Source organism: Ursus maritimus, unplaced genomic scaffold (assembly GCF_017311325.1).
Source record: "Ursus maritimus isolate PB19 unplaced genomic scaffold, ASM1731132v1 scaffold_7, whole genome shotgun sequence".
Classification (NCBI taxonomy): Eukaryota; Metazoa; Chordata; class Mammalia; order Carnivora; family Ursidae; genus Ursus; species Ursus maritimus.
The window spans coordinates 48,990,401-49,014,778 of NW_024426885.1; the positions used below are offsets into that span (position 1 = coordinate 48,990,401).

The 24,378-nt window shown below is 41.6% G+C and overlaps 1 protein-coding gene across 1 annotated transcript in view; it reads left to right on the forward strand.

Annotated features, from left to right (window-relative positions):
* The window catches only part of KCNMA1 (potassium calcium-activated channel subfamily M alpha 1), a 250,752-nt gene that overhangs the window by 76,120 nt on the left and 150,254 nt on the right, over positions 1-24,378 (forward strand). Inside the window, exon 10 of the mRNA XM_040623777.1 lies at positions 18,971-19,080. Within this exon, the coding sequence (XP_040479711.1) occupies positions 18,971-19,080 (110 nt within the window). The remainder of the gene's footprint in view (positions 1-18,970; positions 19,081-24,378) is intronic.

A 24,378-nucleotide genomic window follows, 5' to 3' on the forward strand; every position in this document is an offset into this window, starting at 1 on the left:
GAATAAAGCTGCTATAAACATCCATGTGCAGGTTTTTATAGGGACATAAATGTTCAACTCTTTTGGGTAAATACCAAGGAGAGCAATTTGTGGATTGTATGGCAAAAATACGTTTAATTTTGTAAGAAGCCACCAAACTGTCTTCCGAAGTGGCTGTACCATTTTGTGTTCCCACCAGCAATGAATGAGAGTTTCTCTTGCTCCACATCCTTGCTAGCATTGGGTGTTATATCAGTGTTTGGCCCATTTTTTAAATTGGGTTGTTTGTTTTTTACTGTTGAATTTAAGAGTTTGTTATATATTCTGGATATCTTGATAGATTTGTAAATATTTTCCCCCAGTCTGTGTCTTGAGTTTGCATTTTCTTAACACTGTCTTTCCTGGATGAAACTTTTTAATTTTGAAGATTTTAGGGGTTTTCTCTAAATGTTAAATTTGGAGTTTCCACATGACCCAACAATTCCACTCCTAGGTGTCTAAGAGCAATGAAACCGTGTGTATTAATTTTCCATGTTCGCTATAGCAAATTACCAAAAAAGTTAGTTGCTTAAAACAACGTAAACGTTTTTCTCTTCCTTTTCTAGAGGTCAAAAATCTGAAATCAGTTTGACTGGGCTAAACTCAGGGTGTTGGCAGGGCTGGTTCCTTCTGGAGGCTCTAGAGGAGCGTGTGTTTCCTTGCATTTTCTAGTTTACAGAGGCTGCCTGCATTTCTTGGCTTGTGACTCCTTCCTCACATCCCTCTAGCATTTGCTTCCAATGTCCCATTTCCTACTTCCTTTCCTTTCATCAAATTCCCACCTGCCTCCTTTTTATAAGAACACTTGACATTACAATTAGGGTCATCTTAGATAAAATAGAATAACCTCCCATCCCAAGATCCTTAAACTTAATCTCATCTGCAAAGTCCTTTTTACCATGCAAGGTAACATTCACAAGTTCCAGGTATATCTTTGGGGGCCATTATTCAGTCTACCATAGTCTGCTCTTTGGCCTTAAAAATCTGTATCTATCCCACATGTGAAATACATTCATCCTACATTTTTATTTGTTTTTTTTTTAATTTTTAAATATTTTTTAAAAAATTATTTACTTATTAGAGAGAGAGTGAGAGAGTGAGCATGAGTGGGGGGAGGGGAAGAGGGAAAGGGAGACAAGCAGACTCCCCACAAAGTGGGGCTTAATCCCAGGACCCTGAGATCATGACCCAAGTGAAATCAAGAGTCAGATGCTCAACTGACTGAGCCACCCAGGAGCTCCCACCCCATATTTTTAAAAGTTTCAATCCTGCATCATTGAGTCAAGTTCAGAACCCCATCTAAATATCATCAACTCAAAAGTCCCAAATTTTATCATTAAAATTAATATGGATTAGACTCTGGGTATGATCCATTCTGGGGAAAAATTCCTTTTCATCTGCAGATCTGCAAAGCAAGAAGACAAGCATTCTGCCTCCAAAATATAATGATAGAACAAACGTAGGATAACACTTATAGGCGTTGTCATTACGAAGGGAAGAATATGGAAGGAAGAAAGGCTCTACCAGCCCCAATTACCTTCAAAATCCAATCAGACAAATTCTGTTAGGTTTCACATCTGGGAATAATCCTCTGGCTTAAAACTGGCCTTAGCTAATGTGATTCCTCCAAATGTATTCTTTTCAAAATCACTTTGGCTATTCTAGTGTTTTCACCTTTTCATATAAATTTTAGGATCGACTTGTCTATATCTACAAAAAATCCCATTGGTATTTTGATAGGAATTCTCTTAAACATAGAGACCAATTTGGGGGAACATTGGCATCCATGAACATGGATTCCAATCCATGAACATTGTCTTTCCATTATTAGGTAGTCTTTAACTTCTTTCATCAATGTTTTGTAGTTTTCAGCAAACAGATTCTGTACATTTTTGTTAGATTTATACATAATTATAATTTTTTGAAGCTACTGTAAATGGCATCTTAAAAAATTCAGTTTGCAGTTGTTCAGTGGTGGTATGTAGAAATACACATTATTTTGCTATTATGAACTGTATCCTACAACCATATTGCACTAACACTCCTTGCAGGATGTTGAGTAGGATGAGTGAGAGTGGACAGCTTTGATTTTTCCCCAGTCTTAGGGGGAAAATATCCAGTGTTTTGCCATTATGTATAAAGCTAGCTATAGGTGTTTTGCAGATGCCCTTATTCTGAGATTGTGGGAGTTCTTTTCCATTCATAATTTGATGAGAGGTTTTTTTTTTTTATCATGAATATTGAATTTTGCTGAATGCTTTGTCTGCGTCAATTGACATAATCATGTTATTTTTTTCTTCAGACTGTTAATATGGTGAATTACATTAACTGATGTGAGAATATTGAACCAGCCACTGTGCATTCCAAGATAAACCCCACTTGGTCATGGTGTGATGTATTTGCTAATATTTTTATGAAGATGTTTTGTGTATGTGTTGTGAGTAGATACTGTTCCATACATTTTCTAATACTGTCTCTGTCTTGTCTTAATATCAGGGTAATGGTTGACTTCATAAAACAAGTTGAGAAGCCTTTCCCTTTTTTTATTTTCTGGAAGGATTTAGAAATTGGTGCAATTTTTTCTTTAAGTGTTTAGTTGAATTCACTAGTGAAAACATCTGGGCCTGAATTTCTTTTTCCAAAGGTTTTTAAAGACTAATTCAATTTCTTTAATAGTTATAGCTCTATTCAGGTTATTTATTTAATCTTGGGTGAGTTGTGGCAATTTGAGGTTTAGAGGAATGAATCTAATTTATCTGATTTACTCAATTTATGTGCATAGAGTTGTTCATAGTTTTCCATTTAACATCTACAGGGTCTGTAGTGATATCTTCTCTCTCATTCCTGATTTTGTAATTTGTGTCTTTTTTTCTATTTGTCAGTCTTACTACATATAAATTTTGCTGGTCTTTTCAAAGAATCTGCTTTTGGTTTTATTATTTTTCTGTTTGTCTGCTTGCTTTGGGCTTATTTTAGTCTTCTAGCTTCTTAAGATGAAGCTTAGGTTATTGATTTGAGACTCTTTTTTTAAAATATAAAAAACATTTAATGCTATATAGTTCCTTCTAAGCACTGACTTACCTACACTCCACAAATTTTGATATAGGTATTTTCTTTCAGTTAGAAATATTTTTCAATTTTACTTGAGACTTCTTCTTTAACCTATGGATTATTTAAATGTGCATTGCTTAATTTTCCAGTATTTGGATATATTCCTCTTATTTTGATATTATTGATTTGTGGTCTGATTCCATCATGGTTAAAGGACCTACTTTGTATGATTTCAATTCCTTTAAATTTGTTAAGGTATGTTTTATATGATCTATCTTGGTGAATGTTCCATGTGAGGTTATAAAGAATGTATATTCTGCTATTTTGTGTAGAGTGTTCTATGAACATCAAGCATTAATTAGTGCCACTTGGTGGATGGTGTTGCTCAGTCCTTCTATACCCTTGCAGATTTTATGTCACATTACAGAAGAGTGCTGAAGTCTCCACCTATAATAGGGATTTGTCTATTTTAGTTCTATCAGGTCTTGCTTTGTGTATTTTGAAACTTGTTAAATGCAGATACATTTACATTCTTGCTTTTTTTTTTTTTTTTTTTTTTTGTCAATCGGCCCTTTTTATCATTATATATTGTCCCTAATATTCTCGGTAATTCTCTTTTTCTGAAGTCTAGTAGACTTCAGATCTGATGTTAATAGACCCATTCAAGCTAGCTAGCTTTCTTTTCTTTCCCTTTTCTTTCTTTCTTTCTTTTCTTTCTTTCTTTCTTTCTTTCTTTCTTTCTTTCTTTCTTTCATCTTTTTTCTTTCTTTTCTTTCCTTTTCTCTCTTTCTCCTTCCTTCCTTCCTTCCTTCCATCCATCCGTGAGATTCTCCTGGTTATTCATAAGCCAAATAATTTTTGTTGTATCCTAGACATTTCGATTATTTTATTTTGAAACTTTGGGTTTTGTTTTAATCTTTCAAAAAATGTGATAATTTTATTTTGACATGTAATCTCCCTCTTTGATTTTAGGCTGTGTATTCTGACCAGGCTTCTGTGGGTAGTGATTCCAGTGTCAGCTGAGGTTTCAAAGTATTGGCAGCGCTATTTGGATCTGTCCCACATCGGCCTCAGACTGGGTGGTAGTCTATACTATAGTTTGTTCTCAAAGTCTATATATGCTGTGTAGGGCCAGCTCCATCTATGCCCAGCTCAGGGTAAGCCCAGGAGTTCATAAACAATTCTAAGAGGCTACTTTCCCAAGTCTTCTTTCTCTGTGATCACCAAGGAACTGTCAGCTCCCACGGGGCCTTCCTTTTTATCCTCTGACCAGAAAACTGGGGCTTTAGTTACCCTGCTTACTATATATTTCCTGCTTCTGTGCGCCTTCGTGGGGCAAGCCAATGGGACGACAAATACAAAAAGCAACAGGGCTTTGCCCCACTGTCTTGGAACCTCAGATCCTTCATCCAGTGAAGGTTCTCCTACATCCCGTAATCTCCTTCCAGTTCCCATTGCCAGCCATGCTATTGCCGCCACTGGATGCCTTAGGGGTACAGGTACAAGAAAATAGTAGAAAAGAAAACGAGAAAAAAGGGAGAACATAATTTCTCCCATTCTTTCTGAGTGTTAGCAGTTCCTCCTACCGGTCTTTGAGCCAGAACAGGAGCTTCTCTTGGAGCTTTCTCTGCCCGTATCCTGGTCTTCACTTATAGGTTCTGAGGTCAAGCTAAAGAATAAAAAGGAAAAATGTAGTAAACTCACTGCCAGTTTGGTGGTACCTCCAATTCTGGTCAATTCTGCCTGCTACTGTTCACTTCTCATAGTGTTCAAATGGCTGCTCCATGCATTCTGTCAGCTTTGATAGATGCATTCAGTGAAATGTACAGGGTAGAGTGAACTTACCCCATCTTATCCAGAACCAAAAACCCAGATATTGCTTTACATTGTCTTTTACAGCCAGACCCAGGAGATTATTGCCTCTAGGACAGTGTTGTCATCGTCAGGTCCTTTTAGCATATTCAGTGATCCTTCTCATTGGAGTGGGTTTGAGATTATCCACCTTTCCATCAGGGGCTGTAAATAACACAATGTGGCAAGCCACATTACAGCGAAATCCTGTGCCTCTCCTGGCAGAACAATAGGAGGTGGCTATTTCAACTTCAAACTCATTTGGCTGATTTAGAGAAACTTTGGGACAACAGTAAAATGACACTGAGATCAATTTAGGTGTCAGTCTGCCATCTTGAAAAATGGTGTGCAATAAAACCTTTCAACTGGGTATATTTTTTTTAGTTTTTATCATTAATGCCGCATGTATTTCATGGTAACAAGAGTGGTTCGGGCCCACTTATTAGGGTTTGAAGTTCTAGGAAATATGGGTGCCCTGCCTCAGTGCTGTGCTTTATGTACCGAAGAGGATGGGAAGTAGGGTGGGAAGAAGATGGAATTAATTGATGTGTGTGAATAAAAGATAGCACTTCTTCCCTTTCCCCCATATTGTGTCAGTAGATAGGGTATCTCTGCCCATGGAGAAATAACATCTGTATCTGTGCCCACTGATCTTGGTTTGCAAAGACTCTTTGCTGACAGTCTACCAAGAGAAGTCTCTGTTTATTGCTAGCCTTCATATTTATGGCATTGCTTTTTAGGACAATGGATGAACCAGTTTCTCCTTTCTCTAGACTGTGACAAAGTATTATTTTAAAAGGAGCTTCTTGTTGGTTTCTTGTTTTAGCTAAAGTCTGGCAGTGAGAAGACCATTTCTTTCAGTGGTTGGGTATTTTTTCTTCTTGAATAAACTCGTATGGAAAGAACCAATGAAACAATATCTGCTGTCCCTTTCAGAATTCAGATTAAGTGTTAGACTTGATCAGCCAAAGATGTTGGATGGTGTCTCCCTATCCATATACACCCATGGACCAAATTTGCCAACGCAGCCCTCACTCTGCCTGCTCTCTCTCACTTGTGAAATGTGAAGGGACGTGCATAGCTGTGTAGTGAGCAGAGGGCTGGGTAGGGAGAGAATTGTAAGACTTCGACTTAGGTCATAATTTGTTATAAGACCTTGGACTGCTAACTCAACCTTTCTGAGCTTCATATTCACCTACTGTAAAAAGTAGAAGAGTGTAGAGGATTATTGGAATGATTGCCAGTGTGTTAAATGTTAAAGCCCCTAACCCCTTCCTTCTTTCTTAGGAGTGGGTCATACTGTTTGGGTTTCTATTTGCAATGAGACTTGGGACTGGGTCAGGATTTAGTCACTGATGGAAGAAGATAGAGGAACGAGCCTAATATAGACCAATCTCTAGGGTGGCATAAAGGTATCCTTTCCTATCTTGCTTACATTTCTGTGTTGCCAACAACTTAGTAAATGACTGATGTTGCGGGAGAGGTCTCTGGACTCTTTGTAGGGAGATACAGGGTTAGCAGATTTTTCTGCCTGAATACATTTTCTAGGCCAGCAGCATTGTTCATCAGTCTAAATAACACTGCTTCCTTCAACCCTCTTAACCTGCCCATCAAAAACCCCACCCCCACACCCCTGTGCTAGAAGATTTTACAGGTGAAAGCTGGGTGCATCTGTCTGGCTTTTCTCAGGCCTCTGCGCTAGATGGAGATTCACTGACTCTTCTTTCTTATACATAATGAAAGCCCAACTAGCTGGGCAGCCTTGCGCAGCACAGAGCCCTGCAGTGGAGTGACCTACAGGAGAACAGCTGTGTTACAGTGGGTAACCTGGGGAGAGCTCAGAGAGAGTAGCAGCCTCCCAGCTTGTGTCTGGGGGCTTGAAATGTACTGTCAGTTTGACCTTGCTCATGAGACCAGTGAACTTAGAGGTACAGAGAACTCTCCCTGCCCAAACAGGATCATCGCAAGGTGATACCAATTGCAAGATGAGGCCAGCCTAGCAGTTTTTTGGGAATAATGAACTATAATGAGTGCTAACATCTTCCTAGAAATACAACCAGGAGGAAACATGCCTTCCAGAACTCTTCTCGGAGGCATAAACTTTGCAGTTGGAAGGAATACTTTGGTAAACTATTTGGAGGGGAAGGGATAGGCTCCCTTTCCCCAAATAACAACAGATATTTTTAACTTGCCTTGTAAACGGGAGAATCCAGGGGTGTCTGGGTGGCTCAGTCAGTTGGGCGTCCAACTCTTGGTTTCAGCTCAGGTCATGATCTCGGGGTCATAGGATCGAGCCCTGCATCTGGCTCCACGCTCAGCACAGAGTCTGCTTGCCCTCTGCCTCCCTCCCCCCCACTTGTGCTCTCTCTCTCTCTCTCTCTCTCAAATAAACTCATAAACAAATAAATCAAGAAAGAAAGAAAGAAAGAAAGAAAGAAAGAAAGAAAGAAAGGTTGGATCCAATAACTGCAAGGCATTTTTTTTGATGAGGGAAGTATGCAAAATTGGGGCCAGGATTGAATTATGAGGACAGTAGAGGCTGAGGACTCTGACCAGCAGACATTCTTCTCTCTTATCTGCCCACCAGTTGCTCAGCCTTTCCTCCAAATATGAGTTGAACAAGTATTTAAAAAAAATTTTTTTGAACAAGCACCATTAATTGGTATGCCCATCCTGTGGACCAAGGATGTGTCAAGTATCAGTTCAAAATCAGTCTAGGAGGCAAGACCAGAAATAAGGAGCAATGCCCTTTGCTGGGGAGAAGGATGAGAAATAAGAGTAGCGTGTAGGGATTCCCCAGTTGAGGGATGTAGGCAAAAGCCAAGTCCAGGGACAAGAAGGAGCTAACCCAGTCTACCCATCAGGATCTGGCTGACTTGGGGCTTCTTTCAGAAGGCCAGGCAGGGTCTTCCTCCATTAGCTTAAAGATAATGCTGACACATGACCCTTCTCCTATTTTAGGAGACCATCATTTCCTCCAAACACCTACTTCCGTCTTATCATATCTACTCAGAGTGAACTTGCTGGCCACTAGGAAAGGTGGGAGGAGGGTGTTGGGAGGACCTCCAGAGAACACTGCTATCTTTTAGGGACACACTCAAGCTGCTCAGTTTTACTCCTCTATCCAGAGGATCATTTGATAGTCAGTGATGTTTCAGGCTTTTCTAGGAGCAGCTAAGCAATAGGAAGCCATGACTCATGAAGCTAACATCTAAGTAATTGGCCTGTGTTTCATTGTGTGAGCAGGAGAGGTGTCTTCATTATCACCATCATCACCATCATTATCGCTGTCACCATCATCACCACCATCATGATCATTATCACTGTCACCATCATCATCACCATCACCTTCACCTTCATCACCATCATCACCATCATCACCATCACCCTTTCACCGCATCACCATCACCATCATCATCACTCATTACTTAAAATGATAGCCGACATTTGTAGAACTCTACAAGGTACACACTCAAATGCCATCTTTCAGTATGATTAAACCACAGTAACACTTGACACATTTGCCAGGCACTACGTCGGCCAGGCACTGTTTGGGTTTCTCCTAGGAGGTAGGTGCTATTGTTGCTCTCATTGTGCAGGTGAGGGGATTGAGGCTTGGAGAGGTTGTTCAGCTTAGCTCAGGCACACAGGGAGGCTAGGATTTGAACCCAGAGTCTGCACGTGCTTTGATACTTTCTACACCCCTACACTACTGAAGACCTTGCCCCTCCCCTTAAAAGGAAACTGCTAACCCAGCTAAATGCCTCAGCAATTTATAGGCTCCCCACTTTCAATCTCTGAACCAAATGTCTTTTTGATGAGGCCTAAAATCCACTCTAGGAAGCCACAGAGGGGAATTTCCGAAGTCATTTCTGACTTCCTGTGAAAATACTCTGTAGCTGGCAAGAGATTTTCCAGATAACAATGAATACACAATAAAGCGGGTGCCTCTGCCTTGGGTACCTGGCTCACAAATAACCCATTTGGCTTCCCAATCACCCTGATATCTAAAACTAGCAGAATTTATGCTTGCGGCTGGAATGGCTCTGTTCAGCCAGAAAGCAAAAGTTTATGGCCGAACCCTTTGCTCTGAAATGAAATCTAGTCTCTTTGGCTCGACTTTATTAGGTCGTATTGTACAGAGATAGGGGACATAAGTATTCAGAATCTGCTGTCAGTAAAACAGGACGGAGTTGGCAGATGTTTTCGTCCTCACGCTCAACACTGTGTCCTAAAATGGGGACGTTGAATAGAAATTAAGGATACAAATCAGGGCCATTTTTTGAAACTTTCTTTTTAATTGAATTAAATATAGCCATTTTACTGTTCTGTCTTTACACAGCCCATATTGAAATGGAGACTAAACTGTCATTGGGGTCACTGAATCAATGGAGAGAGACTAAGTAGATAAATCTGGACCCCTGAAATATTGTTCAGACTAATTACCACAACGACCCAAACACTTGGGTACTCAGTGCTTAATTATGTTGAAGCATCTCTGTAACGGGCTCTAGTATTTAGTGACACTCCTGGAAAGCACTCATCTTCATCCCTCCTTTAAATCCTTTGGACTGTGATGGATTCTCCTTAATCTCTGGTTCTCAAAGGCACGACGGAGAGTACTTGTTTTCTGTTCTTCGCTGTCTTTGGGAATAGCTGTTTTCTACTCAAAGTGTGGTTCATGTTTGGGCAGTATCACTGTGGTCTGGGAGCCTGTTGGAAGTGCAGAATCTTAGCCCCCACCCAGGACTAAGACGTCGGAAACCATATTTCACTAAGACCCTTGCATGACTTATGTGCACCTCGGAGTTTGGGGAACACTGGACTCAGAGCCTCAGAAGACTTTTCTTAAGTAAACCTTCGAAGTGCCCACTGGTGAGAAATTATCCCGAGTTCTCACTGAACTATCTAAAATACTGAAGATCCTGCAAAGGCATAAGTGACACTCTAGTGGTTTGTCTCTTCAAAAGCAGACTCATAGTTCCTGTGATGAATTGAATGCTTTTCTTTTCTAGCTCCCTTCCTATTCATCCCAAAATAAATAAATAGATAGATAAATAACCAACCAACCAACCAACCAACAAACCCACAGTTGTTTTTGCCTCAATTTTAGAGTTTGTGAGTAATGGAGTTGCCAGATGTAGCCTTTGCTGGGCTCAGTCTGTGTCCTGTTGAATTGTTGTTTGACTCTACACTGGACACCAAGAAAGTGAAGGCAAGGGGAAGCCAGAAGGCTGAGTCCCGCAGGGAAGACAGTGTGGTCAGAGACAAGGCTGAACAGGGGGCTGCCTTCCTCAGGAATGGCGGTGGGATTCACAGCTCATAGGAGGAAGGACTGCAGTCAGATTGGAGGCAGTATACCAGCTCTTGAGAATTCCTTCTTTCGAATTCAAGCCTCCAAGTGATTGGATTTAGAATTTAGAAAACCATGAGCCACTTGTTAAGTAGCCCAAGATGTTTTGTGATGACAAAATTTTCCAGAAAAATATCTGTCCTCGTAAGAAGTTTTCTGGGAAGTTGAAAAATGACCCAATTCTACCTGCTCCCTATTAGAACCCAAGAATACAGGCATTTTCAGCATTTGGAGGCATGAATTGGTTCATTTCATGGTGCAACATTGAATGCTGTGATGTTATCAGTGCTTACTTGTGATTAGATGCTCGGGAAAATGGCTAGTTTCTCTGTGTCTCTTTCTCTAGTTTTCTCTTGCTTAGTTCAATTCAGCAGATATTAATTAAACACCTCTTATACAGGCAGCATAGAGGGTACTTTGTTGCTTTTTCTGGAAGATACAAAGTTGAGTGCATAATGGAGGGGCTCATGTTCCAAATTCCACTTGGCTGTAGCTGTGATCAGATGTCAGAGGACTCCAATACTACGATGGTAGCTAATGATAGTTAACATATGCCAGGTAGTGGGCCAGGTAGTGTCCTCATCATTCTATATTCATCACCTCAATTTGCCCTCCCATCCCCCCAGAGGTGGGCTCAGGTAGTTTTCCCAATAAGACGAAGAAGAGCACGTCGAGCTGGGGAAATAAGGAACTGCCTCACCAGTGAGGGGGCAACTGATGTAAACTTTATCGAAAGAATTCGATTTGACAACTGAAAAATAGAGAGATATTATAGAGATATATATTTCTGACAGAAGGATCAAGGGAAACAGTGACGGGAAATCACAGGGAAAGCTTTTAGATTAGCATTGCCTAGCTCCGTGAGCTGCTCCCTGAAATAAAGGATTGTGTGACGAAATACCGTGTCCCTTCCCCCTACCCCCCCGGAGGTTTACAACTCCTATTAACATGTTAAGATTCTAGCCATCGCACTAAAAAAATGCCCAGTTTTGCTTTATTGAATCCAATCCTTCTCAAAAGTATTTCATCCATTCCAAGATGATCGAGCTATTGCTTGTGTGCCTTGCGCTGTCCCAGGCACTGAAGATTCAGGTAGAATTTTCTGCCCTCAAAGTAACCTACATTTTCATGGGGGACCCTCTCTCCACTCTGTAAATTCGAGGTATAACACCTCTTAGTAAGTTCTGATGAGCTGACCTGGGAAATCTTAGTTGAGAGTACTTCTACTTTGCTGAAGCTTGGGGGAAATTGTGGGAAGTTAGCTTTTTAAGATAGAGTGAGGCCAGCACATCTGTTAGTGCAGTCTGTGGAGGGGTGCTGTGAACTATTGGCCAAGAGAAAGTTCTTAGGAACTTTCAGAGCAATTTGATAGATTAATTTTTTATTGGTGGCATTTAATGAGAAAAATTTTGGACTTGTACTTTGCATGCCTTGTCTTTTCTTCTTCTTTTTTTAGAATTCATTTTTGCTGGATTTTGTAGAAGTTTGAGTCTGCAAAACAGTGGATATTAGAAATAAAAACAAAACCCAGGTCGGTCCCCTACCTCAGATGGATTGAGAAGCTCCGTCCTGGATAATCCTGCATGCTGGGGGCTGAATCAGCCTCCTGAGGATTGCTCAGCAGGCGTCTGCTTGAGAACATTTACTTCCTGCGTGCTCTACCCAGATTAGAATTCTTTTAGTGATATTTTAAGAACCTTATTATTTGAAGCGTAAATGAGGATGTTCTTAACCATTCAAGATTGCAAAACCAAAGTCCTATTTGGACAGAGAGTGAACAGGCCAACCTTTAACAGGGCCTGACATCTCTTAAGCATAAATACCTTTTCTACACTGGAGAGAAAAATAGGGAGAGACTAGAGAAGCCTTTTACATAGTGAAAGAAAATACCAATTTCCAGCCACATAAGCAATACTTTCTTAAATCATTTCTAAATAATAATGCTTTCAAAAAGTTCTCATGTTACTCTTTACACAAACCCTTCCTTTAGCTTCGGTCCCTCTGGCACTCTTGGTGTCTTCAGAATAATCTGGCCTGGGGGTAACACAGTGGGGAAAATGTCATATATTCTTACACCTTTGCATGTGGTGTGGTCTGTTAATCTCTCTCAGAATACCTCATGTGGGCTAATTTTTTTTCTCATAATGCCTGATGGAAGAAATCTCTTTTGTTAGGTCTGCAGCCCACCAGTCTGGGACTAAGAGGTTTGGCTCACATCCGCCCAAAATTAATTTTTGGAGTTGTTTATTTATTCGTTCACTGCTGAAGCAACCAGTTATCTGGCATTCCATCAAATCCAAATTAATTTGTTTTAATTGACATTGTCCTAAGCCTTTGGACGAGTCTGAAATCCTTTCGTCCTGTTCTCACATTCTGGAGAATGCAATCTGAAATAGGCCATAATTGTGGAATGCCAGATCGTTATGGAGTCCCTGAAATCCAATGCTGCTCTCAGAAGGGCAGCCGACCTGACTCCACGTCCAAGAAGTACAGCGTTGAAGTGCAATTTGGCACAGAGAAGAAATACATTCTGAAAGGGTGCAAATCACCATTCATGCCCCATCTCCTCTGCTTCTCTCCTTTGGTTTCAACTTTATCACCAGTTTGCTTCACCCCCAGAAAGCTGTAGCAGAATGCAGCACGGCATTCTCTGTTCTGGCACCTGCGAAGATCTTAATTCCATGAGTTGATTTTAGGATTTGTCATTATACTAAAGAATGTTGAGAAAGGGAGGGTGAAAGAGATAGCCATGTGCCCATTGATAAAAACCGGGGCAAGTGTGTTAAGATTGGAACATAGAGGAAATGAGGAGAGAATCCAGAGAGCCCAATGATAAAGCCTCCTTAACACTCAATTGTCCTTAACATTGTGCTTTCCAGCAAGAAATGATTAGATGCAACATTAAATCAGATTTTTCTCAGTGACAGAGCATGATCTTGAGGAATGGGGGTAAATGACCCCACACATTTTAATGACCACCCATACACTCATCAGCCTGGAGACCATAAATGCTGATCCCATGTTTATTATTGTAGTCAAGGGCTTGACACTTCCTGTGGGTGTTTTCTTTTTCTTTTTCTTGTAGGAATAAATATGTTTTTATGGGATCTAAGGCACATCAATCAATTTATGTCACTGCACTCTGTTTTAGACTGTCACATCATAAAGGACAGTGACAAAGTATTATGTGATTTATATGTACAAATGTTCATTCAGATGTGGTCGGTTAGTTCTTTTAGAGGCAGTTTTATGATTTAAAATTGTGCATCCTTTAGAGGAAAAATACTAACTTTGAAGTTGGATAGATTAAAAAATAGTAATGCAATAAATACCTGCTAATACACTAATCTCTTACTACCAGTGCTGGGCAATGTTAGTGCGTCTGTTGCAACTCACCTCTTCTTCTTTTTTTTTTTTTTTTAAGAATTATTTATTTAAGAGAGAGAAAGAGCACATGCATGCACACATGTGAGAGTGGTGGGGGGGAGAGCAGAGGGAGAGGGAGAGAGAGAATCTCAGGCAGACTCCCCACTGAGCACGGAACACATTATGGGGCTTGATTTCAAGAATCATGAGATCACAACCTGAGCCAAAATGAAGAGTTGGATGCTCAGCTGACTGCGCCCCTCAGGCCCCCCAACGACTTACCTCTTCTTAGTGTAGCTATTAGCATAATGGTCATTGGTTTTTATAATTTCCTTTTAGTTCATTACTTTTGATGTGCATAATATAAATATATTTAGATTAAAACAGTGTACTTGCTTTCAATTAAATAAGAATTGGCGTATGATAATCTCTGGAATTATTTACATGACTTCAGAGGTAGGGATAGACATTAGCAAAATTATTTGACTAGAATCACCAGAGTTATTCAGACTCTTTGCTGGAAACAGAAATCACCATGGTTGTCGCATACCCCAGCCAGGATGGCTGATTTTTCACATTCACTGGGCTGTTAGCATTAGAGAAACACAGTTTCACTCTAATCAGAGAAAGCATAAAAAATAAAAGGTGTCATTACCGACCCACCATTAGTAACACATGCAGAATCTAGAATCTAGAAGGTGTTACTTCCTTTGGAGCCAAGGCTCATGTTTCCAGTTGGAAGGTGCCCTTTGATGGTAGAGCCGGCTGCCCACGAACCGGTGTACAACCATTTTTGGGGGGGGTTGGACTAGACTGGTTGAAAAATTAGATAATGGAGAGAGCATAAATAAGCCGACGAGAAGTGCAGACGAGCCAGCCGAATGGCTCAATTTCCGTTCTCACTGAAGATTCTGTGAGTATTTGATGAATAAGGAGCTGCAGCACATCACCTGCTCGTCTTTGCTCTTCTAAAACAGCTGGAGTTTGATGTGGCAGCCAAAGGAGAGATTGCTGCCTTGGGAAACGCCTTGCCTTTGACTGATTGCTGAATGGCTGGCAGATTAATTTTGGCACCTTTCCTTAAGTCATTTTGGTCCCATTCCTTCATTTTTCTGCTGGGAAGTGTGTACATTACATTACAGTTAAAAATACCTGCACAACACAAATGTGGAGAATGGCATGTACTGTTTTTGGAAAGAAGTTGTAGGCTGGGATGGTTCCATTTTGTGACATAGAAAGGATGCTGCCATGCTCTGGTAGGAGGCCCGTGCTCTCAGTGCAACTCAAAACTAGTGTTACTCCTCATGGACCTCTCACAAGGTCACAGGCTCCAAGGTTTAAGATTTTGAGTCCTTGGTGAGCTTTGATTCTAGTCTTTCCCCTTTGTGCAGCAAATCCTCCCTGCCCACCCCCCCAAATCCTAGCACCACTCCTTCCTTATGTATTTACCCTGTCGTCTCTTGCAAGAGGTGACCAGGTGGGTAACCTGTCTGTTTATCCTCTGCGAAAGGGAAATTATAATGACAATAACTTGCCCCACCCTTTCTAGATTCCTTTGTTCACTGTCATCTTCTCTTGTGTGAAGCACAAATGTTTTCAACTCAACATATTTTATACTTACTTTTCTGTTGTTAAGAATGCATTTCAGGGGCTCTGGGTGGCTCAGTTGGTTGTGTCTGACTTTCGATTTCAGCTCAGGTCTCAATCTCAGGGTCCTGAGTTCAAGCCCCATGTTGGGCTCCACACTGGGCATGGAGCCTACTTAAAAAAAAGGGGGGCAGGGAGCCTGGGTGGCTCAGCCGTTAAGCGTCTACCTTCGGCTCAGGTCATGATCCCAGGGTCCTGGGATCGAGCCCCACATCAGGCTCCCTGCTTGGCAGGAAGCCTGCTTCTCCCTCTCCCACTTCCCCTGCTTGTGTTACCTCTCTTGCTGTCTCTCTCTCTGTCAAATAAATAAATAAAATCTTAAAAAAAAAAAAGAAAAGAAAAGAAAGAATACATTTCATTACTGCTGACAAAGGAAAAAGGAATATACACTTTCATTCTTGCTTTTTCAAAGTCAAGTTAAAGAGGCCATGTTTGAGACTTAGGTCAACCTTGGTAAGAAGTGATGGATGGTTTGAGCCTTGCTTTGGGATAAAGATTAGCTTGGCTGGCTGAGCCCACAGTGTGCCACTGTGTCCGGGGTCACGGGCTGGGGCTCATTTCCTGGTTCTCCTGATGTCATTGGCCTGTTCTTGTCATCCATCTGTCCCAAATTGTCGTTCTTGCCTTTAAGGATTAAAAGGTCTTAGTGTTAATTATAATCACTGACTCTTCTGCTCTTACAATTATAGATACGGGTTTAATTTTTTTAATTGTGGTAAAATGAATATAACCTAAAATTTAGCATTTTAACCATTTTTAAGTTTGTGTGTAAAGGTATGCGTAGCACCTTTATCAGATTCCTCAAAAGCATGTTGACTTATCTGTATAGAAACAGTGTTAAAGATATGGGAAATTGGGGCACCTGGGTGGCTCAGTTGGTTAAGCATCTGACTTTGGCTCAGGTCATGATCTCGGGGTCCTGGGATCAAACTCCGTGTGGGGCTCTGCTCTCAGGAGGAGTCTGCTTCACCCTCTCCCTCTGCCCCTCCCCCCACTTATGTGTAAGTGCGATCTCTCTCTCTCTCTCTCAAATAAATAAATAAGATCCTTTAAAAAAATGTGGCAACTTAAAAGGTTGTAACAATGAATTGAAACCAATCAGTATTTAAACAGTCCATTTGGTGCTACTGTATCTAGCATTGTGGATGCCATCTGAGAATCTACATATGGATGGAGAAGAGGCCTTTTGCTTTCCAGAAAAGTTCTGTATATATTTCCAGTTATTTTGATATTGAGTTCCTTAGGCATTCTAGGTCTGCCACAGAGACAAAACTTGCAGGAAAAAAATATGGAAAAAAATCAGTAAAAGTCGGGTATATCTGGTCAGATATATCGTAGCCAGACATATCTGGTGCTTCTTCCAGCAAAGAGAAAAATATGGGAAAATAAATACCAGTTTGAGTAATATTTAATCAACAGCTAGAATAGGTCCTGAGATACTGAATGTGCTCAATAAATATTTGCTGAATGAATGAATGAATATTTGCCATGTTCAAAACAAACATGAATAATATTGTTACCCTGCAAAATTTTGTTTCTACTTAGTAAAAATTGTTTAATGATTAACCAACAATAAAATTTAGTTGAAAGAGTAGTTCTGTTAGGACACACAGGCATGAAAATACTGACCACAGCTAAAAGAACCATATTAAAACTATATTAACTGAGGAATACAACCACCAATCAATAATAATTGAGAAAAAGGTTCATATTTTCATTGTTTCTGAAAATCAGTTGTAATTAAATTAACCACATAAACAGCACATTATAAAGGGAATGTCTCTGCTAAAAGAATAGGCTGAATTCTTCCACTGCAAAAATACTATTTTCCCATAAAGCTCTACCATGAGGATTTATAATTGGCAATTTCTCATCTAAGTATCCTATTTACCAATAAAACAAATTACCGTACTATAATGTCCCAAATATTCTATATTTCAGATTATTGAAAAGCAGACTAGGCTTTCTTCAAATTAGTTAGAATTCATGACCTTTGCTTATGAAGTCAGAAATATCTTTTATTTGAAAAAAAAAAGTTGAACTCTTAGGATTCAGGGAAATTAAAAAATTTATGCTTAGTTAAACACATTGCAGTTAATTTTTAAAATCATACAGTTTAGCAGTAGAAATGGTTGAGTGCCTTTTTTTTAAAGACCCCACTCTGGGGAAGACCAATTTGTAGATAACCCATACCCAGAAGCATTGCATAGCTAATGTCTAATGTGTGGGAGTAGGTTAGAAGCAGCTCAAACTAATGAGGTTAACCCACATACTCTAATCATCCAGGCTTGCACAAAGCAGACAAATAGCACAGAAGCAGGGAGCATTCAGTTTATTTCTAAATGATTCCTGCCTTCTTTGTATTCCAGAGTGGCACCAAGTAGATGGTCAGTGTTCATTCCCACTGTTTACAAGTCTCCTTCAACTTCCAGCATCGCATTCCCCTAGTTAATTGACTATGGGGCCATAGGCAAGATGAGTTTTAATTCAACATCAGCACAAGACATTGTAAAAAGTCACTTCCTGTTGGCTGGGAAGCTGCCTCTCATCTCCCTCCCCCCGCCTTATGCAGCCTCCTAGTAGAGGTGTATGTAGGAGGCTGCAGCCTCCCAGGGACCACACAGCCTGCCTGCCTTGGGAATCCTGAGATCCCTGAGATCCCTGAGCTCCCAGAGGGGCTTGGCGTTCTTGTTGTTATTCACTTTATAATTTTTAAAGATCAATTCCAATGTAAAATCCTTCCAGAAGTGTTTAGCCTGAAGAGGGTTGTTGGGAAAACAAGTTGAGCTTGATTAATTAGAAAAAACCCCCACACATTTTAATGAAATCTGGAGTAAGACCTCTCTGAAACTACATTTTACTTTTTGTGATACCTAGGGTGTGGCTGGAAAAGTCTTTTTTTCCCCAAAGTAGAAATATATGTATTGTTTTACACACACACACACACACACACACACACACACACACACACACACACGAAGCCTTCAGATAACAGAAATCTATAGAGAAGAGTGTCATTCTACCACTCAGATAACAATGGTTAGTGTTTTCGTATAAAGTTTTCTAGTTTTTCTATGGCTTTACAAGCATTCAGATAATTATAGGGTACTTTTTTAGCAGGGTCAGACTATAAATGCTATTTAGTAATGTGCCTTTTTATATAATGAACAGATACACGTTTTCACCATAATCTTTAATTGTTTCTTTGTGTTCCATTAAAAAATGTACCATTTGTGGTTATTTCCAATTTTTCATTAAAAGGATGTTCTTCCACAAATGGCTTTGTATATGTATCTGTCTGTTTCTTTACTAGGAATACTTGAAATGGACTTGTGCAAAGGAACATGAACTTTAAAATTTTTTTTGTTAACAATTGCAAAATTTCTCTCTAGAAAAGTTGTATCGATTTACCCGCCTGCCAGTATTGTGGGTGAGTGCCCACACCTCCACAACCTGGAAATCATGCAGGTTAGGAATCAGGGGTGCTTTAGAGGCGCTGTCCTACTATTCTATGTTCTTAGGGTCGTGGCCAGCTTCACGTAGGTGATGTGGTTGTATTCCTGGTTGCTGAAGATGATAACCATCACATAACTAGGGCATTCATTCGTTGGCCAGATGGTAAACTCTGGTTTCCCTTTTATGGTGTACTGTCATATCTTAAACCTCTGTGTTCTTCTCTCTTAGATTGAGGAAGACACGTGGCAGAAATACTACTTGGAAGGAGTCTCCAATGAAATGTACACAGAATATCTCTCCAGTGCCTTCGTGGGTCTGTCCTTCCCTACTGTTTGTGAGTAAGTGACCATTCACCATGTGCTCTTTGGCCCTCAGGGATGTGTAAGGTGGCCCTTGCAGGGAAGACACCTCACCTCTGCCCAGCACAGTCGGGGTACCCAACAATTACCGAGGGTATCCTGTGTGCTCTGTCTTGTGTGGTCAGCAGGAAGGTGGGTCATAGCGTGGTCCCTGCTTGGGGGATTTCTGCTGGCGCTGCTTTTCCCCGCAGCTCTGGGAACCTTATTCTTAGATCCATCATTTGCACTAAATTATGAACTACATTTTTCCTGCATGTCTTGAATTAGTCTTCTGCCACGTAAACACAGTTATGAAGGGTGGTAGGAACCCATGTCTCTGATTTTACAAGGATGAAAACAAATCTTGCTAGCTCCTTGATGAAAGGAATTTTAATATTTTTCAGTCAAGCCAGACCATAGAGACATCGGAGAAGCCATTATTTGAAGTGCATTTTTGATTTGCTGAGGAAATGTGGAACAAAATGTGTGGAAGAAAGCCTTGAGACAGCCCTTAGGAATTTAGCTCTCGAAATGGACAACTGTCATGTTATGCCAATGAGAAGGCTTAGCTTCTCCTTCTGTTGGCTCAGCAGGAGGGATTTGAGCAAGAGGCAGCCCCAGCCTGCCATGGCCCCTCCAAGTAGAATAGGCGACCATCTAACGGATATGACCTCAAGAGTTCCAAGGGCTCTAAACCCCGAGAAACTTCCATTATGATGATGCCTCAGATTTCCCACTTAGAATCTCACATGTTGGGTGTAAGTCAAACAGGGGCTTTGTCCCCTATGAAAGCACAGACTCCCTAGGAATGCTGAAACATTAAGCTTGATCCATTGACACTTCAGCAAAAGATTTGATAACCTCAGTCTCACTGATGAAGACCGGGAAGAAATAGGGGAATCTGGGAACGCATTGGGCTGAGGAAGAAAAGCTGTTCCCTTGAGCTGTCTGGGTGCCTACAAACAAAACCCACCTTCTGGAAAGGGAGGTCTGAAGACAGTAGTCCTGGGGGCACTTGGGCTCCTCTGTCTTAGAGCTTTCTGTTCTGTGCATAGCACAGAGGGGACAGAGCGCCTGGGAGTTTGGTGTTTACCTGGAGACTCCTGTCAGCGAACACAGCAGGTATACTCTGTCTGTCTCTGGGCCCAGACCCTAAGCAATCCAAAATGGTCTGGCTGTTTACTGAAATTTCTCACCCTGTCTCTAAGCGAAAGTTTAAACACTAAATGGACTGGAAAAGTGAATAGGTAATTGATTCGGAAGGAGTTATTTTCTGAAAATGGATGCCCTATTGTAACTCCCATGTGCTCCTTTCTTTGAGAGCTATTTCTCTTTCTGCCACAGAAAGAAGTTAACCATTCAAAGGCATTGGGTCCTGGAACATTGATGCTGTCCCAGGGGATTTTCTCCACCTTGGAGTTTGGCCTGCCTGGGATACAAAGCCCGGGAGAATTCAGGACTTTTAATAGAAGCCGGTTTTATTTTTAAAAAGTAAACAACAGTTGAGCCCTCCTATATGAGGTAGGGGTGGTCTGAGCACATTGCAAAGGCACCGATGCCCGGAGAAGTTCTATGGCACTAGGGGTATTAGCAGGGGAGTGCGTGAAGATGCCCTCCTTGGCTGTTGATTTTCCCTGGCTTGCCTGGTGTTTATATCTACCCTCAGAAACCTGCATTCCCACTGCTTCTCTTATTCTGCTCCTGGGAACCAAGTCAGTTCATTTTAAGACTGTTAACCTGGAAGGTTAGAACCACGCCCCCTAGAAGCTGTAACTGGGATACCCACAAGGTACATTTGACTCACATTTGCCCTACGCGGTATTTAATGTCTTAAAAGTAACTTGCCAATATTTCAAAATAGTGGTAATTCACATAAAATCTAGATGTCTGACATCTCTTGAATATCTGATGAGCCAACACAGGACTTGCATTTCTACCAGATGCTAACTGGCTCCAGTTTGTTAGAAGGAAGGGTTTAGTGCAGGTCCTCCCCTCTCTGGTGTCTTAAACCAGGCCAGATTTGCATTAATATCCCGGGCCTGGCCCCACAGACACGCGAGTTTGCCAACCCCAACTCACAGGGTGGTGTGAAACTTCATTGCCCTTCGGAGCTGGACACCAGTGGCTGCTGTAAATATGTCCCTTGATTGATTTTCTTGTTTAGAACATGATGTGAGCAGGAGAGAATCTTTCAGACACACCTTGTTGTCAGAGAATTTAATATTTGTTCAGCACGGCTTCTGGAATACAAAAATCCCAACTTCTGATGTGAGTGAGAACGTGTTCGACTTAGTGCTATTATTCGTTCAGCACAATGGTACAGCAGAGGTAGGAATAATCAATAAAGAAAGGACATTTAATAAGATTTAGGAACATCCCAAAACATTGAAGCTCTCCTCAAGCATTTGATTATCTGGAGGCTTAATTATCTGTGTTTTCTACTTTAAATTAAAGAAAAGCCATAACTCAAAGTTACCAGCAGTTTAATGATAACACTCTTCAATTCAGGTTAATTAAAGCACAGCCGTAATTAGAGTGTAGTGTTGTATATCACCGGGCTGGCGCATAAGTATTTTCATTACAGTAAGAATTGGCTATTCAATTTGAAGATGACAAAAAGGACGCCAAAATATATTTTAAGCTGGTTCACGTAGAAGAAAAAAGAATTGGGGAATATTCTGGGTATAATAAAGCACAGATAAAATATACAGATTTTCAGAGCAGTTTCTGTAATTATGCACCGCATTAAAACAATATGCAGCCAATAACGTCTTAAAGCATGAAAAGAAATAAATTTGCTCTTCCCCTGGGCTGGCAGAGTGCCCCCTTGCAGGGTGAGATCACTGCACGGGAGAGCCTGGAGTTTTCACAGAAGCTGAGAGAGGAGCTTTTTTTTTTTTTTTTTTAAGATTTTATTTGAAGATTTCATTTATCTATTTATTTGAGAGAGAGAGAGAGAGAGAGAGAGAGTGCGAGTGGGGTGGGAGGAGCAGAGGGAGAGGGAGAGAGAGAATCTTAAGCAGTTCCACGCCCAGTGAGGAGCTCAGTCTCACGACCCTGAGATCATGACCTGAGCCGAAACCAGGAGTTGGATGCTTAACTGACTGAGCCACCCGGGGCCCAGGAGAGCTAGTTTATGAAAAGATAAGGCAGCAGGATCCATGGTTGACATTTGAAGTCATTTCCCCAGAGAACGGAATGGGGGGAAGGAGAAGCAGGAGGGACAAAAAGCCCCCACAAGGCCAGCTTTTTACAAACAAGTGGAGGGATGCTCTCTCCTGTCCAGTTGGGACCCACCAGCTATGTCCTTGGACTTCTCTGCACCAGCCTTTTGGCTTCACTGGGTGTATCAGCAGAAGATGCAGCTTTGTTCCAAAACCAGTCACTCATGGGGACAGAATATAGTATTATTTCTAAATATGTCATTTACATTTTCTCATTTTATCTGCACAGTGATCTTCTGGTTTATATTAATATCACTGTCCCTGGCTTATCCTGACGGGGACACTGAGACTCAGAGGATGTTGGTGCCTCTCCAAAGCCACCTAGCACCCAAGTGACGGAGCTGGGTTCTGATGCTGGGCCTGTGTAATTGAGAGCAGCTTGGGGTAGCTGCTGGATGAAAGCTGGCTAATTAAGAGTCTCCTGGGGAGTTTACTAAATGGAGAGGTGTCTGGGCTCCATCTCTCGATTTCAGTATCTGGGGGAAGTGCCCCCCAAATGTATACTTTTTACAAGCAAGTCGGGTGATTCCGATACAAGGTCTGATGACTGGGACCCCACCCCCTCCCGCTACCACCACCACTTACCTCATCCCTCCACACCATGGGCTGGACTAAACTCCTCATTCCCCACTTTGGGCTCAGTCCCTGGAATGTTTCTCTCCGATTTTAGCCTTATCGAATTACAAGTGGGCCACATGTCACAAGATAATGGTAAGATTGGGGCCTTTGTGTGAGCTTCCTTGCCGTCTTTCCTGCTTCATGTGGGTATTCTGCAATGTCTGGGGAGATAGGATGAGTCTACACGTCAGCACAGCAGGCAGACCACTGACTGCTCTGCCCCCTTCCCATGCCTAATCCAAGTCAGCATAGGAAGAAGGCATCGGGGTACTGAGCCCTGTAATGCTGAAACCCATTGCAGGCTGGAGTGATCAGCGCTAAGTGCAGAGAAGCCCAGGGAAACCAGTATAAGTCAGAATACAACCCTCGAAGATGCCGCTTCGTCTTGTTGGCAACCGTGGTGGGTAGGTCCTGGACCTTCTCCGGGATGTCCTGAGGGTGTTCCTTTTAAGAGCCAGCAACTTCTGAGCATCTTCTTTTCATTTTGCACAGCTGCCTTGCCCCTGGGTTTGTGTGACAGTGTGATCAAGGCCGAGGAGCTTTGGGATCTGAAAGAGAAGTTTTCTGAACACCAGAAAACCACCTGCTCACTTTCCCTCCCACTCCCCACCATCCCCAGGGAAGCAAGTGACTGTGGAGGGTGCGAGGGGCCAACACCAAGCCTGCAGGAAGCAAGGAGCTGGGGTATGAGGCTGTGTTTGCCTCTAAAGGGTCTTGTTTTTTTTTTTTTTTTTAAAGATTTTATTTATTTATTTGACAGAGATAGAGATAGCCAGCGAGAGAGGGAACACAAGCAGGGGGAGTGGGAGAGGAAGAAGCAGGCTCATAGCAGAGGAGCCTGATGTGGGGCTCGATCCCATAACGCCGGGATCACGCCCTGAGCCGAAGGCAGACGCTTAACCGCTGTGCCACCCAGGCGCCCCTAAAGGGTCTTGTTTTTGCACGGATCCCATAGTAGGATGCTGACCTGTGGAATTGCAAAGGCCCAGGTTCAAACCCCCGTTTCGGCCACTTAGTGGATATGTCATTTGGGACAAGATAATTGATTTCTGCATACCTCCTTCCTTTGATAGTGACCAGTTGCCTGACTTTGGACTTGAAATAGAAATATTACTTATCTCTCAATACTAGGTAATATCCTTTTCACTTCTCCCACTTCTCCACTTCCCACCGTCAGTCCTGTCCCATCCAATACAATGTAAGCAACAAGAAAGAAAGGGACACCTTGTGGCATTTCCAGGTTATATTTATTCTTACCCTTTAGAAAAGTCCTGCCCGTCAGTCAGTCACCAGCCAGTCAATCAACTAGATATGTAATGAACTTAGGATACTTGCACCATTGTGCCAGGCATGGTGCCATCTCGAGAGGAACCTGCAGTTAGATCTAATAAAGTATATCCATTAAAAAATTAATAGCAATACTTGTAACGACAAATAAAGAACTCTGTTTCCCTAC